Source organism: Oenanthe melanoleuca, chromosome 8 (genome assembly GCF_029582105.1).
Source record: "Oenanthe melanoleuca isolate GR-GAL-2019-014 chromosome 8, OMel1.0, whole genome shotgun sequence".
NCBI classification, from domain to species: domain Eukaryota; kingdom Metazoa; phylum Chordata; class Aves; order Passeriformes; family Muscicapidae; genus Oenanthe; species Oenanthe melanoleuca.
Genome location: NC_079342.1, coordinates 18577433 through 18594296, shown reverse-complemented (window position 1 = coordinate 18594296; position 16864 = coordinate 18577433). Strand labels below are relative to the sequence as shown.

The window sequence follows — 16864 nt, the reverse complement described above, 5'->3', positions numbered from 1 at the left end:
GACATGCATTCCTGTGCAAAGTCAGGCTCTCCCAGCAGCAGCCTCTTCCAGCCCCTAAAGTGACAGTGACCTGAACATTTCTATTCACACCAACTATTTTTTCAGGCATTTTAAACCTCCTCTTATGTATTTTTCTTTTTCCTTTGGGGTTGAAATTATTCTGGCTTTGTGCAAAAACCAACTCTGAAGTGCTTGGGGAGTGGAAACCTCCCATTATACTTTTGAAAAATAATATTAATCTTCCCTCTCCTTTTATGAAGAGTTCTCTCCCCAATGGCTCAGGACTGGAGGTAGGCATTTGATGTGGAAATAGCCCTTGCTGGAAGAGCCCTTTGATGTTTGATTTTCACACAGCCAGCTCCTAGCCAACCATGGGGGGCACAGGGTGCTGGCAGGGTTGGGCTCCAAAGGGTTCCCAGGAAGGACACAGAACAAAGGGGAGGTGCTGCCAGACCCTTATCCTGCCTGACTTGTTTCCCTGAGCAACAGGCAGGTGTTTCAAAGACAATAAAACCAGGGGGATTTCCATTCGTGAAAACTGCCCTTGGCCTGATTCAGCTCCAAGACCTAAGTCCAGCCTGCACTGAGCCAGAGAGATCCTTTGCCCAGGGCAAGAAAGACCTGGCATCTCCCATCAACCAAAGAGACCAGAGGGGATTGCAAGAAGCAGGATTTGGCCTCAGCTGCAGAAATGCAATGGCAAAGGGAAGGAGAGGACACACTGACTTATACAATCACCTGGGCTCCCCAAAATAACTGTGCTGAAATATACCCTCTGCAGAGAGATGGGGCCAGGAGTCCTTACCATGAGGATGAGCTTGGTGTGTGGGGAGCTGGGGGCTGGAGCACCACAGACCTGGGCAGCATCTGCAAGCAACAGTATCCCCACCCTTGCTGCAGGGACACAGGGGACAGGGAAGTGGATTCCCCCTTTGGCACTGATACATTGTCATGAGGTGCCTCGGGTGGCAGGGAGCCGGATCACACATTTGCTTTTTTCAGTCTGACAAAGATCCCAGCTCCTTATTTAGTGGGTTTGGTATTCACCGACTTCGCCTCCTGTAGTGCAGCAGCAAGTTTTTCTCCCCTTCCCCTCCCTCTCCTTCTGCTACTGTTTTCACTCATTTAATTCCTCAAAGCACTTCTAACAGGCCGTTCATCTGCGAGGTATCGCCCAAAACAAAGCTCTATTGTGTACACTTGGTCAAAGCAAGATAAGAGCTTCCCAGCGACAGGGAAGTAAAGGTGCTTCTTCAGGTGCTGGCAGCTCTCACAGAGCGCACTGTTTGGGATGTGCCAACCCACCTGCCGGGATTTGCATAGATACAAAATCCCTCCTCACTTTCTGGCACCCTGGAAACTCTTGTATTAAACCTCAGTTCAGTGTTTTGGCCTGGTAATCAGCATCACATGATTTACTTTGTTTCTCCCCTTTTTTCTGTTCGGAGACAAAACGCATTTTATGCTTTGTCAGCAGAAGGCAGGACAGAGCTCACCCTTCAGAGCATCCCACTCCTGGGAGCTCCGGCAGCTGACGGCTGTGTCTACTCTCCACAAAGAGCTCATGTCCAGCACATTCATGGCACCAGGAAACAAAAGGTTTTCCACTGAGTTCTCTACTAACCTATGTGTTGTGAGAGAGACTTGGCTGCCTTTTTACCCAAAAGCTTTGTCCTTAGTAAAATCTGAAGATGTTGCAAGTTTTGTCTGATCCTTGAGGAACAGATGAACTGCTGGACATCTGGAAATCCTGGACACCAGCACCACGCCGGCACAGCTCAGCCCTAAGGCACATGCTGAGCAAGACCAGTGATCCCAGGACACAGCCGAACATGTGCTGTGCAGTCCCTCCATGCATGATCTGTAAAGCTTGTGCTTTCCAAAAACTCTGGATCTGTTGCATGTTTTGAGGACATCTGTGCAGCATAGGCACTGGTGGGCTCAGGATTCCACAAATAGCCCAAAGATTTACCTGGTGTGCTGGGAAGCTGAATTTCATGCTGCAGTGGCAGATCTGCCAGCTTGTGCCCACCAGGCACCATGACAGTGCAGCCAGGATTTAATGAACGTGAAAAATGTTGGGGTTTGATGGATAAAGTCTTGTCTTGTGGCACAAAGTACTGTGCTGGTTTGCAGGTATAAAGGAGGTGTTTTCCTGCATGTTTCTAGAGGATACCTAGAATTCCACAAGGCAAGCATGGCAGCAGAGACACAGAGTTCTCAGTGCCCCTAAGTCCTACCTGTCCTCCAGGGAAATAATACTCTTCCCTTGGGAACAAAATTATTCAACCAAATTGTTTGGAAATCTTCAGCAGGGATAGACCCTTTATGCAAAGGACAGACAAAAAAATGGTCTTAATGAATCTGACCTGCAAGTTGCCTTTGCTCAAACCATCCCTGCCCATCACCTTGGCTGGACAAGGAAGGCATTGCATTCACATGCTGGATTTCAAATGCTCACCCTACACTGCACTGTTTGTTTTATTTCTCCACTCAGCATTCAGAAGCTCTTCTTCTTATGCTTATTTACTGTAAAGCAGAGAAAGCCAGGGAAAATGATCTCCAAAGCAAATAGAGCCATGTTTCCATTTGGGAAAACTTAGTGGGAAAGCGCGTGTAGCTAAGCAACAATGCATGATGGTAAATGGGTCATTTTCCAAAGCATGAATTGCATGTGGATAACTGCAAGGAAAACAACCCTGGCCAACACACTGCCTACACTTGAGTTCTTGGCCTAAGTGATTAATAAGAAATGAGAGGACTTTTCAATACCCCCGAGAGCTCCCTGGGTTGTTATGGGGGTTTTTCTCCTACTTCTGATCTCCACCCAAATTCTGCGGTGGGAAGTCTCCAATCCTGCAGCTGGGGAGAGCTCCAAGTATGGATGTGCTGCACTGAGGTTCCCTGGACACAGACAAATTGATTGATCAGTTCCATCAAATTCCAGGGAAAGGGATGGGGGCAAAGAAGTTGCATGGCAGGACTGAGGACTCAGCCATGAGAAACTTCCTTCTGTTTTGGGCCAGAGGGAAGCCAGAATTCCCTGGTGCATTAGGACTGAAGTTTGATCTCAGCCTCCTCCAGCATTGCCCAGGGGTAGCTTTGCTCACTTTCCCTCCCCGTGAAACCAGATGATCTCCACTGCAAGGAAAGGGGGGAGGTTCTTACATATTGAGGACTTATTAGGCTACTGCTACCAGGATAATACTGGCAGAGGGATGGTAAAATTGTTTGGGAAGCCAGGAATGGGAGAGTTTGTTGGAAGAAAAATAGGTGATGCCACGTTGGGTTGGGGCATAATGTGCACATCATGTATCTGCTGCATCGGGACCATGCTTCACATAGCCAAAGATGAAGGATGAGGAAACCCTTCAGCTTTGTATCCTAGGGTAGGGAAATGATTGTGCTGAGGGGATTTTCATAATAATAACAAATCTTCAGAGTTCAAGCTTTGCTTTTGCGGAAGGAAAAAGTCCTCTGGGCTTTTCAGAATTCCTTTTACCGGGAATGGTGCCACCTTCAAACCCTGAAGGTCACTGAGTGGGATGTCAGCAGAGAAGTGCTGAGACCTCGCTTTTCCTAGAGGTGCTGTTGACTTCCTCTTCCTGCTGCTTGCATCACTGGCTGGGATCAAAATATATACTGCCATGTTTATTTAAAAGAGTTGCTGCAGGAAGGTATTGGGATTATTTCTTTCCTCTGTGAATAAAGTTCTACCGTACCTCTTAAAATCAGACCTGAGGAATTTACAGAGTGGTTATTGTACATTCCTTGGGGGGGGAGGGAAATCTAAGCAAGTGGTTCCAGTGCATTAAAGCAATGAATAGAGGAAGTGAAAAATATTTTAAATTCCTATACAGTGTTACATTTTAAAAGTGTCTTGGTTTAGGACATTAGAATCAGGGAAGGAGCTTCTCTCTCTCTCTCTTTTTCCTCCCTCTAATTTCTCTGAACTTGTTACAAGTCTCCTTCCATTTTGCTCACCATTTCCAAGCAACTAAATAGAGAGAGGCCTGGAACGATGACAGAGATGCGAAGTGCACAAAGGGACCAGAGTGTGGTCCGATAATTCTGTAATTGGAGCTGCTCGAGGCAATTTTTTTTTTCAAGCCAGTGTAAATGGGGATCGCTGAAACCCTTAACAATCGGTCTGTCAGGCTGCTTCTTTAATGGATTGCTCTGTTTAACTCTCTCTGTTTGTCACTGGCAAGATGACAAGAGAAATTAGTGTACTGGAAAATATAAGGTAACTGGCAGTTCCCCAGCCCGGCTCCACAGCCCCGCAGACCCCCGGGTGCTGCAGCGCCAGAGCCCGGCTCACCGGCTGCTCTCCTCCCTCTCTGGAGGAGGAGGGGAGCTCACAACCTCCTGCCCTTCCTAGGGGTAGGAAGACCTGCAAAAATACGCCGTGGCTCCGGGACTGACCTAGTGAAGAGCATGTGGAGAGAAGCAGTGCCCCTACGGCTGGCTGCACGCCAGGACTGGGGTGGGGACAGCACCCCAAGTGTCCTCCCAAGTCGCAAACCTTTCATCAGCCCCCTTGTCGCCGGCTTTTACACCACGCATACTCTTTTTGAAAGCGCTGCCGGTTAATGTCAGTTTTCTGAGAGCAGTAGCCATTAGAGAAGATGCTTCCAGCTTGTGTGTGAGTGTGCGTGAGCACATGTGAGTGCGTGCAAGGGTGCACCGCTTTGGAGATGCTCCGACACCTCCATTGTTTGCAGCCAGACCCTGAAACTTGGCAGCAAAGATGCCCCGAGGCTAGAGATGTACCTTTCACTTTTCCCATGAAATTCCATTCTGGTTTGGCTGAGTTATAAAAAAAAAAGTTTGAAAATCACCATTTCCCTTCTGCTGCCTGCATTCCTCAGGAAAACTTTGGCAGCCTGTCAAAACAATAACTGAACGTGAACTTTCTAAAGAGCTGGCCCGGTGCTGTCTGCCAAAGCAGCAATTCAGCACAGCTCAGTGCAGCGTGTCCTTTCCCTCACCCCCCGTGCCCACCCCCTCGTCCAGCCCCGGGCACCCTCCAGGTGCAGATGTGTCCACCCCAGACACCCGTGTGCAGAGCACAGTGCTGGCATCCACTGTCCAGCTGCAAAAGCCACACACACCTCCTCTCCCCTTGCAGGGGAGCAGCTTTCTGCTTCCATCCTGGACCGTTACTTCTGCAGTTTTTTGGGCAGAAGCCTCTGGAGCAGTGAGGAAAGGCCAGTCCAAGCCTTGCTGAGGAATACCTTAGGTCCAGCTGCAACAACCTACACTGTAGACATTTATTTAAAAGAACTTTTTCTTTATTTTTTTAAAAATGTTATTTCCTATGTTAAAAGAATGTTGTTTACAAGGCAAAGCCAAGTGCTTTTAAGTTAGGAAATGCCTAATGTATGATTCCTCGCAAGCTCAGCTCTATGTGCATGCCTTGTGTTCCAACCTTTATGGACATGAGCCCCTATTTCAAACTCTTTCCTTACCCAGTGGACAGGGGAGGGAAAAGGGCACAAGCTGCTCTCACTGCTGAAAATAAGACACTTCCTAACACTGAAGTGTTTCAGTCAAAAGTTTTTTGCAGACCGCATATTATTCTTTAATACAGGTTTTTAATGCAATGTATAATTTTCAAACCAAAGCACCCGACTTCAGCACACTTGCCAGAGTTTTTCCTCACCACAGAAATGTGGCCGCATCTGGGGTGGAGTGAGGCAACTGTTTTGCAGCCTGTTAGGACATAAAATGACTATAAAGCAGAGAGAGGAAGCACAGTCCTTGTTAAAAACGCCCATTACATTTCACATGAAGTTTCTGGAGGATGCAGGGAAGCAAACTGCTGCTGCTTCACCCCTGCAGGGATTAGTACCCTTAATCTTGTGGCAAGTGGCTTTGTGGTCTCTGTGGTACTTTTGGGGCTTAGACTGTACAGCTGAAGGGGAAGATGGTGCTTGCAGTGTCCCCATGGTTCAGGAAGGCAGGATCAACTCTGCCATTCCCAACACCTCTCCTGCCAGCAAGCCCCAGGGTTGGTTTGTGGCGTGCTGAGCCACACTGAGACCCCAGGGGCAGCATCTGAACCAAACCCTCCCGTGTTCCCTCATCTCCTCATCATCAGGAGCTGAGAAACAGGCAGGAAGGATCCGTTAAGTAAACCAAACTGCCGTAACTGGTTGTTCTTGAGCTGTTCCTTGCAAGGTGTGGCTGCCCCTGTGGGAAGCTGGCCACCAGTCACAGCACATACTCCAAAAATCCAGTGTCTGTGCAGCAAAAGGCCAGTAATTTCATGTAGCATCTACTGATGGTCAGGGAATTGTCCTTGATGATGTGAATGCCGTTCTATCTTCTCCAAGCTCCCCTCCAGCAGGCCCTGAGCTTGTGCTAACAGTGCAGTTAATATCTGCATCTCAGGAGTGGCCACGAGTCTCCAGCCTGCCCCAATAGTCTCTCATCATTTTTGTGCATTTGGCTGGCAGCACTGTGGATCCAGCCCCCCTCCCTCTTCCAGCCCTCCAACTATAAAAGCCTGTTGTGGCCTACATTCAGCTGTCGGATATCACATTATCATGGCTCGGCAAAGAGGAAACCAAGCAGTTTGGCACAAATGGCTTTTCTGTGTTCAGTCTGTTCCAGTGCAGGTCTGTTCAGCTCCTCCTGAAGCACATGGAAGCGCTCAAAACTTCAATATTTCATCTTGCCTTGAAATGCAAATTGTCAGATCCAGGGAAAAGAAAGTGAGCAAAAGCACAGCCGTTGACACAGGATGTCAGGAAGGCAGCAGGCACTGGGCTCACTTCTTGTCTTTCAGCCATAGCATGGGGCACCAGGTCCTGTCCTCCAGCCCTCTGACCCCTGCTCAGGCACTGCCAAATCACCATTATTTTGTTGCAGTGTTTGAATGTAGCTTTTCCTGTCTTGGGATGATGTATTGGGTTTGCATGGCCAGGTTTTGGCAGGAGCGCTCCCAGACCTTGAGCACCCCCGAGCCCTCGGCGTGCTCCCAGCTTTGTCTCTGCTCTCCGATGCTCAGACCTTGTGCCTGGGGAGGAGAGGCACAGGCAGAGGGGGTTTAGCAGTGTCTGAGGCAGCACATGTGCCTCCCTTTCCCCCCTGGGCACACACATGCACACCATACTCATCCCCAGTGCAAGGCAGACAGTGTGGTAGGAAAGGGAGCACCCCATACGTGTGTTTTGGGAGCCAAGCAATCTTGGGGAAATTATAAGCACAGTTTTGAGAAATAAAAACACATTAATATTCTGTTCTCTCAAGGCATTATCCTACTGTTTACCATTACACACAATCCTCTGCCTTAAATTGCATCTTTGTTTAAAGCAGCAATGAGAGAAACCAGTGCTAATAACAAAATGTATTCTGCTTTAAATCACTAAAGTGAAAACATCAATAAGCTGTAACCATCAGTGCCGCCATGAAAATGAAGGCAACCACCATGGGAACCAGCAAGGATGAAATCCACTTTGCCAGCATAAAAGCCAAGTAATTAGGTCTTATGTGGGTGGAACTTATAATGAGGTGCAGGAAGGGGGAAAATGAATTTCAACCTGAGTCTACCTCCTCCCCCCTCTCTGCCACAGCTGCTAATCTAAGTTTGGGGGCTGCCACAGGGACCACAGCCCCAGTTTTAAGCTCTGCAGGGCCTGCAAAGCAGCATCCACTTCTGCACTTACACCCATGCCCGACCCTTGTGGAATGCCCCACACCCTGCCAGTGGGCAGCCAATTGCTTGGGCCCAAAGCACTAAGTTAAATTTCACTGGGGGAGACAGCTGTGCTTCCAAGGAGGGCATTTCCCTTTGAAGAAGCTGGAGCTGGTACATGGTATCAGCTCAATAATTTAATTTAAAAGTTAGAAAAAGGAATCGTATCTGGTTATCGTGGATTAATCAGAGTTTGCGGATGGGTTTATAAAATTAATTTATATACAGTGAGTGACTTGAATCAAAGCCCTGTGCTCTTCTGCAGCTGTCCATCCCTCAAGGAGCTCTGTTCCTCGAGCAGGCTGCTCTAAATTGCTTGCTGTGGAAGCTGTGATACATCAGCAAACTTCAGATCTTCCCTCACACTCTTCATCGGGTACAGCCTTCCAGTTACGCAATGTCACAGCCACCCTAAGGTTCAGCCAAGCCAGGAGGGTGTTTTCAGGAGCTGTACCGAGTGCCAGAGCAGGACAAATTATTCGTCACTTGCTCTTCTACGCTTTGAAGTGCAAATAAAGCAGACAACTTCAGTGCTGGGTTTTCCAACATTCCCTGACATTTCCACAGCAGATCAAGGTGCTGTCCACCCTTGAGCCTCTGATACTGGTTAGGAGGCTCAGGAAAGGACTTTTCCTTAATTTCGCAGCAGCAGCCTTTCTCTAAGGACGCCTCGCCGCGCCAAAACGGAGGCTGAGTGCCGAGCTGGCTGCACTTCTGCCTCCCGCCGGTGCCTGCGGCCTGCGGCTGCCCATCGGGATGTGGCTGCCAGGTAGGCTGAGGTTCCATTCCGGCTGTGTTTGCAGGTCAGACTTATCCCAAACCTGGTGAGGGACAGACATCCAGTTTGGTGCCTTCTCTTGAGGTTTGGGGTTTTTTCCCCCCTCCCTCCCCCCGCTGGTTATGTCACTAGAAAGCGCGTCGGCTTTTTCTCCAGGGTCACACTCGTTAGTGCCCTCTGAGATGGGCAGGTTATTACGTGGATTACGTGGCTCACACAGCAGGCAGCTGCCCGGGCCCTGCAGAGGAGGGAGGAGAGCCGTGTTTGTGGCCAGTGCAGTGGCTGAAGGGTCAGCCAGGACAGGCTCCCGCCGGGATGCGGGCAGCGGCTCTACCTACATAGGGTTCCCTGTGCCCGGCTCTCCCGCAGGCCCCATCCCCTCACGGCAGCCGGAGGGCGGCAGGTAGCCCCGGCGCTGCGGCGCACCGGCTCGGGGCGGGGGCAGCACCGCCGGCGGTGCGGGCAGGAGGCGTCTGCCTAGGGCCAGCGCTGGGGCCGGCGGTGTCGGGGAGCTGGGAGCTGCCCGGCCGGGATACGGGGCCGGGATACGGGGCCGGGTCACCCCGCGCCCCCCGAGCCCCGCTCTCGCCTCAGCGCTCGCCTTCCTTTGTCCCGCTTAGTAACCGGCTCTCGCGGCCAATCGCCATCGAGCCGGCCGGCCCCGCCGCGCGCTGATTGGCCGGGCCGCCCGCAGCCCTCTGCCAATCCCGGCGCTCGCTGCTCCCTCAGACAAAGGCAGCAGCTCTGGCAACTGCGCTCCGCTCCCCCCGCCCCCCGCGCGTGCTCCGCGGCAGCGGCCCCTTGGCGGCCGGCCAGCCGGGGGACCTACCACCGCCACTGCGCGCCTCAGCACGGGGGGGCACTACGAAAAGGCGTAGAGAAAAGTGGCGAAAGCGACCCGGGCAAATGTTAGAAAAGGAGGAAACAGACTTTTGTTCCATGCTGAGATTTCTATGCGGGCCTGCCTCGCCGGCGCGAAGAGGAACGTTTCTCCTTTATATATTTTATTTTTTTGCCCACCCCTCTCTCCGCCTCGTGGTAGCGCCCACTCACACACACCCCCGTTCACCTCCAAGGGGTTAAAAAGCCGGCGCGAAGCCCCGCCCCCTGGCGCCGGGGGGGCGTGGCCCGCTCCCCGGCTAGAGGCGGGTGGCGGCGGCCGGGCCCCTCAGAGCCGCTTAAAATGTCACCGAGCGCGGCCGCTCCGAGCCCGGCCCCGCCGCCCGCCGCCGCCGCCCGCCGCCCCGCGCCGCCAGCAGGGCACGGCGGGCCCCGCCGCGGGCCGCCCGCCCGCCGCTGAGCCCCGCGCACCCAGCCCCGCACCGCGGGCACCGCGCCGCCCGCCCCGCTCGGGCTCCGCGCCCGCCCGTATTGTTGCCCGCCGCCGCTGCCTCCTTTCTCGTCCTCTGCCGGCGAAAAGAATTCATCCAGAGACTGAAATCTCCCCTTTTTTATCCGCTGCTTCCCACCATCCCCCGGCTTTCCTGCGGGGGGCTTGTTTGGCTTGTGTTTTAAAAATACCCCGAAAACGGCGATTTCTAGAGAGAATTCAGCAAAGTGGCTTTTCTGTGGAAAGGTGTCTTTTTAAACAAAAAGAAGCACTCTCTCTATATATATTATATATATAACTACCTATCTTTAGTTCCTTCAGGGCAGCTGCTGAGGTGACTTGCGTGGAGGCTTTTTTTTTAAGTTTAATTTTGCGATTATTTTTTTTTTTTCCTTTTTGCTAAAAGTGTTATTTTAGAGCGAGGTGTATTCTTCTCGGCTTTGTTTTCTTTTTCTTTTTTTTTCTTTCTTTTTTTTTTTATCCCATTTTTTGATTTTTTTTTCACCTCTCTAATAAAAGCCGAGCTATCCAACCTCTTATTTCTAACCCTGCCGGGACTTGGCTGTCGCGATGTACAACACGGTGTGGGATATGGACCGCGATGACACGGACTGGAGGGAAGTGATGATGCCCTATTCCACTGAGCTGATATTTTACATTGAAATGGACCCTCCAGGTAGGGAGCTGAAGCCTGCGAGCTGCCCCCGCTCCTCCGGCAGCGGCTCGGGCACTGCCGTCCATCCCTGCCCTCCTTCCTCCTTTTCTCATTTAAAATAAAAGGACAGCGGGAGGGGGGTGGTGAAAATTAATATCTGTAGTTAAACTTTGTGTAAACTTCCCAGGGACTTGAGCTCGCTGTCTCCTGGGCAAAAGTATTTTAATACTGGGGGGGTGTATTTTGTGGGGGAGGTGGGAGGATAAGAGCAATTTATGGTGCCTTTTGGGAGATGGAAGGAGGCAGGAGGAGGAGAGCTGCTCGCAGCCCCTCTCCCGTGTCTCCTTTTTTGAAAACCTTTATTGAAAAGCGTATATTTCGGCTGTATTCGCTCCTAGAGGAGCGCTTTTATTATCCTCTTCACCTGTGTGCCTTTATGTGCCTGTAACACTTTGATGGTGGTGATTTACCCACCTCCATTCAGTTCCAGTTTAATCGCTTTTACAGTCTCCAAGACTCTTTTCTCCCCAGCTCTCTTCCAGCAGTGACAGATGAGGTGTGTGCTGTCGCTGGGTTTTGGTGATGGGGGGATAATACTTGGGAACAGGCTGGAATCCATCCCTGGAGGCACAGTTACTTTGATAACGCTTAATAACCTGGTTCAAAAGGATTTGATGCACTTTTTCTTCCCTCCCCCCTCCATGGATTGCTGGTGCTGAAAATGGGGAAATGTATTATCCCTTGCTTGCCTGAAGTTTTTAGATGGGCAGAAAGTTTCTTTTGTGTCTAAAGAGGGAGCGACGGCTTGTGAGGAGGAGAGGTTGAGTCTTTGGTAAATGAATTAAAGTAAGCATAAATGGGTACTGGTGAAACTGTATATATACCTGTAAGAGTCAAACAGGCTGAAGCAGTAAGGTAATTGAAGGGCCTTTATCTTCTCAGGTCTCTGATCTGTACAGACAGAAGGTACAGTAAAATATGCACCAAAAGTCTTAGCCTGCAGAGAAATTGATAGCAAATAAGTACATCTATGTGCTGTCTTTTATGGGGCATGTACTTCAGAATGTGCATTTCAACCTGTGCCTGAATCATGGCATGTATCTGCAAGTGTGGCTTATTCTCTTTGTTTCAGCACAGTGAGCTGTATTTTTCTCTCTGGAGGTATGTGGTACTTTAATTAAAACAGGAGGAGGTGATCATCCTGAGGGTTTTGGATATCGAGGACCTGTACTTGCTTCTTTTAGTAATTCTGACGCTTTAAAAATGGGACAGATCTCTCAGACACACAGCACTGGCCACTACTCATTAAATTCTTGCATAGCTGACACTACCTATTTTTAGATGTTACTCCTGAAAGCCTAAACTTCAGTCAAATCACTTTGCTTCTGTGAATTTTAAAGGACATCATTTTGTAAATGCTTTTGATTTTTAACTATTCACGAGGTAAGTATTTGTGTGTGCTTGTATCAAATGAACAAAAAACCCAAGTCCCATTGCAGGTGACTTAAAGCAATTAGTGTGGGGCTTTTATTAAAAAAAAAAAAAAAAAAAAAAAGCCCCTTGCATGGCTTAGTACAAGCAGCCTGCTAAAAGGGGCTGGACTGGTCAGAAAACAACTTTCCGGTGTTTCTGCAGGGATTTGGCCATGCAAAATTCTTAGGACGCCTTTCAAAGTTTACATTAAGAAGCAGCTCTTCTATCATTAATAATGCCAATGCTTCCATCACTGGAGCTCTCTTGTCAGGGATCAAGGATCTGCACAGTCCAAACACCAGTTAGCAAAAGGACTTCATGTTACAGGCTGATCCGTGAAGTGTTCAGTAACTTTATCTTTCATATTTTTAAACGAGACAAGCCAGAGCTGGAAATGATGCATGGGATAATCCCCATGTGTATGTCCTGATTTCGTGGAACTGCAACTTTTAAATTGCAGGGGGAGGGAGGGATGGAGAGTGTGGCAGAGAGGGTCTGCCTTCTCCCTCTCCAGAGGCAGGGTAGGAAAGCATTTTCTGGCCTGGGATGATAGGTCATCCCTAAGGGGAGTGTGGAAGAATTTATTTGGAAGGCTTAAACACTCGGCATGCCTTGGGATAAAGTCACTGCGTTTGCACCCGGTAACAACCGCAGCTCCACTTGGCCCAGTCCCAGCAGAAACTGGTGAAGGTTTTGGGTGCAGCAGGAGCTGCTGGGAGGCTCCTGGGAGCGGTGGCAGCGTTCCCCTGGCAGCAGCAGCGCAGAGATGTGCAGCCCCCAACAAGGAGCTCGCTTTTGTTCCCACAACTTGAGATCCCCGTTGGGTCTGTGCCGCAGCAGCAGGCACTGGCGGATCCCGGGAGCCTGGGATCACGCATGGCTGCCCCTGATTGCATTTTGCTGCCTCTAAACTTGAGGCAGAAGACAAAAGCAAGGTGAACGTAATGTGCGGTGTCACCCGTAGCCTCCGAGCCCAGGGTGGGGATACTGTTTCTCGTTAAGGGCCAGCAGACCTTTAATTTATCTTGGCAGGCCGTCTTAATACCCACCTTAGCCTTGCCCAATAATAATGCAGAAATAAAATCTGGTGATGGCAGGCAGCCTGCAGCGCAGCCGGAGCTTCTGTCAGGCTTCAGTGCACCTGCACCAGCTTATCAGCGTGCCTGTGTTTGCTGTTTGGGGCTGTAGGTGTAAATGGATGTTCAGAGCAGGTCCTGGAGCCTCTCTGCTACAAGGTTTGCTCTAAAGTTCAGAAATAAAAGTAATAATGCCTCTCTCTCACTTGAGTTTTTCTCAACTCAAGCAAAAGCAGTCAGGCAACAAGGAACTGCAAGCTCTCTGCTAGGCTTTAATCCATCCTGAACATAGGAGTGGGACAGTTCTCCCAAACAGAGTGGTGGAACTAGGGATGCAGCTCTGCCAGCCTCACAAAACATAATTTAGAACAGTGTAGCTTACATAGGAGCATATACATAATGGTGACAACCAGAATTTTTCCTTCTGCTTGCATTTAATTTTGCACTTATGCATGCCTCGCTGGCATAAGGGAAGATCTCTTTATGGCAACATGCAGCCAGTAACTTCCAGTATCTAAAGACACAAGTTGCATATAGCTAACATAGCAGCTTCTCAACTTTCTAATGATGGATTAAGTTAGACTGTTGTGGCTGTAGCAGCATCATGTGCTGGCTCTGGCATTAGGAAACTGTCAGGGGTTCACTCATATGTTTGTTGTTGCTGTGGGTCTTGCTATGTGAGAAGACAAGAAAATAGGTCCTGGGTTGAATTTAGTTCATTTGACATCACCAGTCCAGGTCTGAAAAAAGTTGTTACTGCCAGAACTTTTTGAACAGAGGATTTCAAATTGACTGCAAAAGTTACCAGTGTATCTAAAGCACTGCTACCTGTGTATTGCCTCACTTCTACTCAGAAAGGCTAAATAATGTCTTTCCTCTGTAAATCTGGGATACATTATCAGTTGTGTTGGTGATAAAATGTGTAATCACTGAATACATTTTGTCACAGTTGGATGAAAATCAGTAAGAGTGTTCCGCTGGGGTTTCTGATACAGATGTCAGCAAAGATATTTGGCTCAACTACAAATTAGAGGTTAGTTTCCTTTGTGTGGGTTATGAGGAAAACCACAAGTTTAAGGTAGGTTTCCTAATGTAGAGTGGGCTCTGTCTATGAGCAGATAGTACAATAACTCTTTGACCTAAAGCTATATGGAAGCTACCTGCTTGAACCCTGAAATATGGCCAACTACATCTATAACTTGATCCAGCTATCTTTTTCAAGTACAGTACTTTGCCTTGCCTCATATGCTGTAGCAATGCTGTTGCTACAAAATCTTTCAATAATTAAGTGGGGGGATCAATAATCTGTGGGCTACTTAGTTTAGTCTGCTTTGCAGAAGCATCACTGCCAGTGTATGAGTAAGACAAGTATTCCAAGTATTCGAGGGAAAGACTGTATTTATTCATTATAGTTTCTATTTTCTTCTCATATATAATTTGACAACCCTTATTTTAGGGGAGCGATACTGTAATTGTAATTTGGAAAACACAGGGTTCCAAGCTCAAGGGCAGTGTTTACTGGGATACCAGGCATGCTGTATCATTATCAGTGTTATAGTGGAAACTGAATGTGGCTTCTCAAATTGGGTTTGTGGTACACAGTAGCCAGATGTAGATGAACACTGCCTGTCTATGCCTGACTAGTTTTCCAGTGGGAGAACAGATGCAAATTTGAATAGCATTGTCAGTGTTGTCCTTTAGCTTATCTGACTCCAGAAGCTTATCAAAGAATAGTTCTGTTCTTGCACATCTAAAAAAAAATAAAATATATATATATATATATATATATATATATATAATTGTTCTATTAGTGCATATATTCAAAACAACAGCACTGTAGCTTCCACTGTCTTATTTGCAAATTTAAGTCTTGCATATTTCAAAAAGTAGATGTTTGGGATTAAGAGTTTCCCTGCTACAGAAGGGAAGTTTGTGCAGGCTGATTTGAGGTAGAGCAGGGAGTAAATAAGGCTCAGTCACTGTATTCTGCATATCTGGGAAAATTGTTTGGATTGGAGTCTCAGCTTCTATGAGAACACTGGTGTGAAATGCTTATATTCTGTTCATATTTCACCTAGAGTTCTCTACTGGCCTTTTTATTTAATGACTTCTGTAACCATTCTTTTATTTCTGATTGCATTTTTAGGCTTGGTTTTGCATTCCTTGCATTTCGTTTTCATTTTGATGGCTCTGTTAAAGAAATCACTCATCAGCTTTCAATTAAATACATGACCACAAAAAATAGCATCATTAATAGAAAGTGAAATGCAGTTTTGCTTGAGATGAGAGAGCCTGCCTTAAAAGGCTGGCATTTGTGTTTATCACTAGGTTTCAAATTATGTAGAAATAGTTGGGGAGGCAAAACTTGCTAGAGGGAGTTTTTCAGCTCTGTGTTATTAAAGCTATAGGCCTATGCACACTAAAACATGAGGGGACATTCTGAGAAGAAACCAAGTTCTTCAGCAAGTGCTTTTGCAGAAAATGTTATTTCTGCTGTTGTTGTTCCAAACAGTTTTGTGTTTTGCATGATTCCTGTATGGGACAGGAGTTAATCTTGGTATTCCTTCTGTCTCACGTGTTTAAAAGGAGAAAACTCTTCCTGGAGTTTTCTGTGGGGGTTATTTCTTTCCCAGGCAGCAGAGTTCTCTTCTGTCTTTGCCATTGCCTGCATGATTATCTTATTCCAGACTGAAGCTATTTGTGCTTATCTTTGCTCTACAGCTTGGGAAAACAGAGGCATAGCTGGTCATACACATCTGCACCCAGCACTGAATGCAGTTGGGTGCCTTACATCACCTCATGTTGGTTGTTTAGTGAGTCACTTTTTGGGCAGAGAGCTAGAGAAGAATAAAGAATACTTTTATCAGTATGCCCTGTGTGTTTTAAAGCTTAGGCTTTATTACTGTCAGAAAGACTGTTAACTGTGTTGAAACAGGTTGCTGTAGATCTTCAGTCCCATTAAAGCAATAGGTGTGTTCTAGCTGGATTTTTTGGAAAACTCATTTTTGTAAAGTAGGTTGCTGAGTAATGCTTAAGGAACAATCTCTGCTCATGTACTAAGTGCCCCTATGGAAATGAGTCAGATTGTCTTTTTTTTTCTTCTGCTTTTTATCTCATTTTCTTCTGACAGGTTAAAGTCTGCACAATAGCTAAGTAAGCAAGAATTCACTTCTCCACATAATATAAACTACAGCAATGGGCTGGTGCTGAGTCCCCAAACAGTGTGAGTGGATGTAACTTCTTCAGAAGATATTTTCATTGTCCTTCACATTTGTTATGTCCTCCACTCAATAGACAAAGACTCTGCAATGTTCCAGTGAATATATTCCAGTATATTGAGTTCTTCTAGTTCTGAGGAAAAGTGTCTATATACAGAGATCTTTACAAGGATTCATACAATAAAAAAAAGGCAAAGTGCAGGTGGTGCCTCTTGTAGCCTTTCCAAAAAGGACTCCAGCTGCCCTGCTGAGCACCAACCAGCTGCCTGGTGAATCCTGGTGCCGAAGCACAATGAGCTCTGAAGCTTTCCTGTGGCTGAACAGGATCCAGGATCTTTGCTGGCTTTGAGTGCAGCAGCACGCTCAAGATGGATGCCTTCCATCCAGAGCACTTTGAAAGAGCAGATGAAATACTTCAGCTGCTTCAGCCTGTGACTGCTTCCAGCATTCACCCAGAGTCCACCAGTTTTTGTGATTTTAGTGGTAGTTCATAGGAATATTACTTCTAAAAGCAGATATCCCTGAAGATGACACATAGTTACCTAGATATGGCTTCAAAAACATCACATTTCTCTACACAAAAGTTGGTGACTTTGGAAGAATTATAAAAACACCAGTCTACTCCTTAATAT

The 16864-nt window shown here is 47.8% G+C and overlaps 1 protein-coding gene across 3 annotated transcripts in view; it reads left to right on the top strand.

Annotated features, from left to right (window-relative positions):
• Positions 1 to 16864, top strand: part of PIK3R3 (phosphoinositide-3-kinase regulatory subunit 3) — a 77094-nt gene that overhangs the window by 34837 nt on the left and 25393 nt on the right. The window contains exon 1 of one of the 3 annotated variants that reach the window (XM_056497449.1): positions 9716 to 10486. The exons of the other annotated variants lie outside the window; for them this stretch is intronic. Within the exon in view, the coding sequence (XP_056353424.1) occupies positions 10381 to 10486 (106 nt within the window). The 5' untranslated portion in view covers positions 9716 to 10380. Of the gene's footprint in view, positions 1 to 9715; positions 10487 to 16864 lie in introns of those variants that run through there. 3 annotated transcript variants of the gene reach the window in all.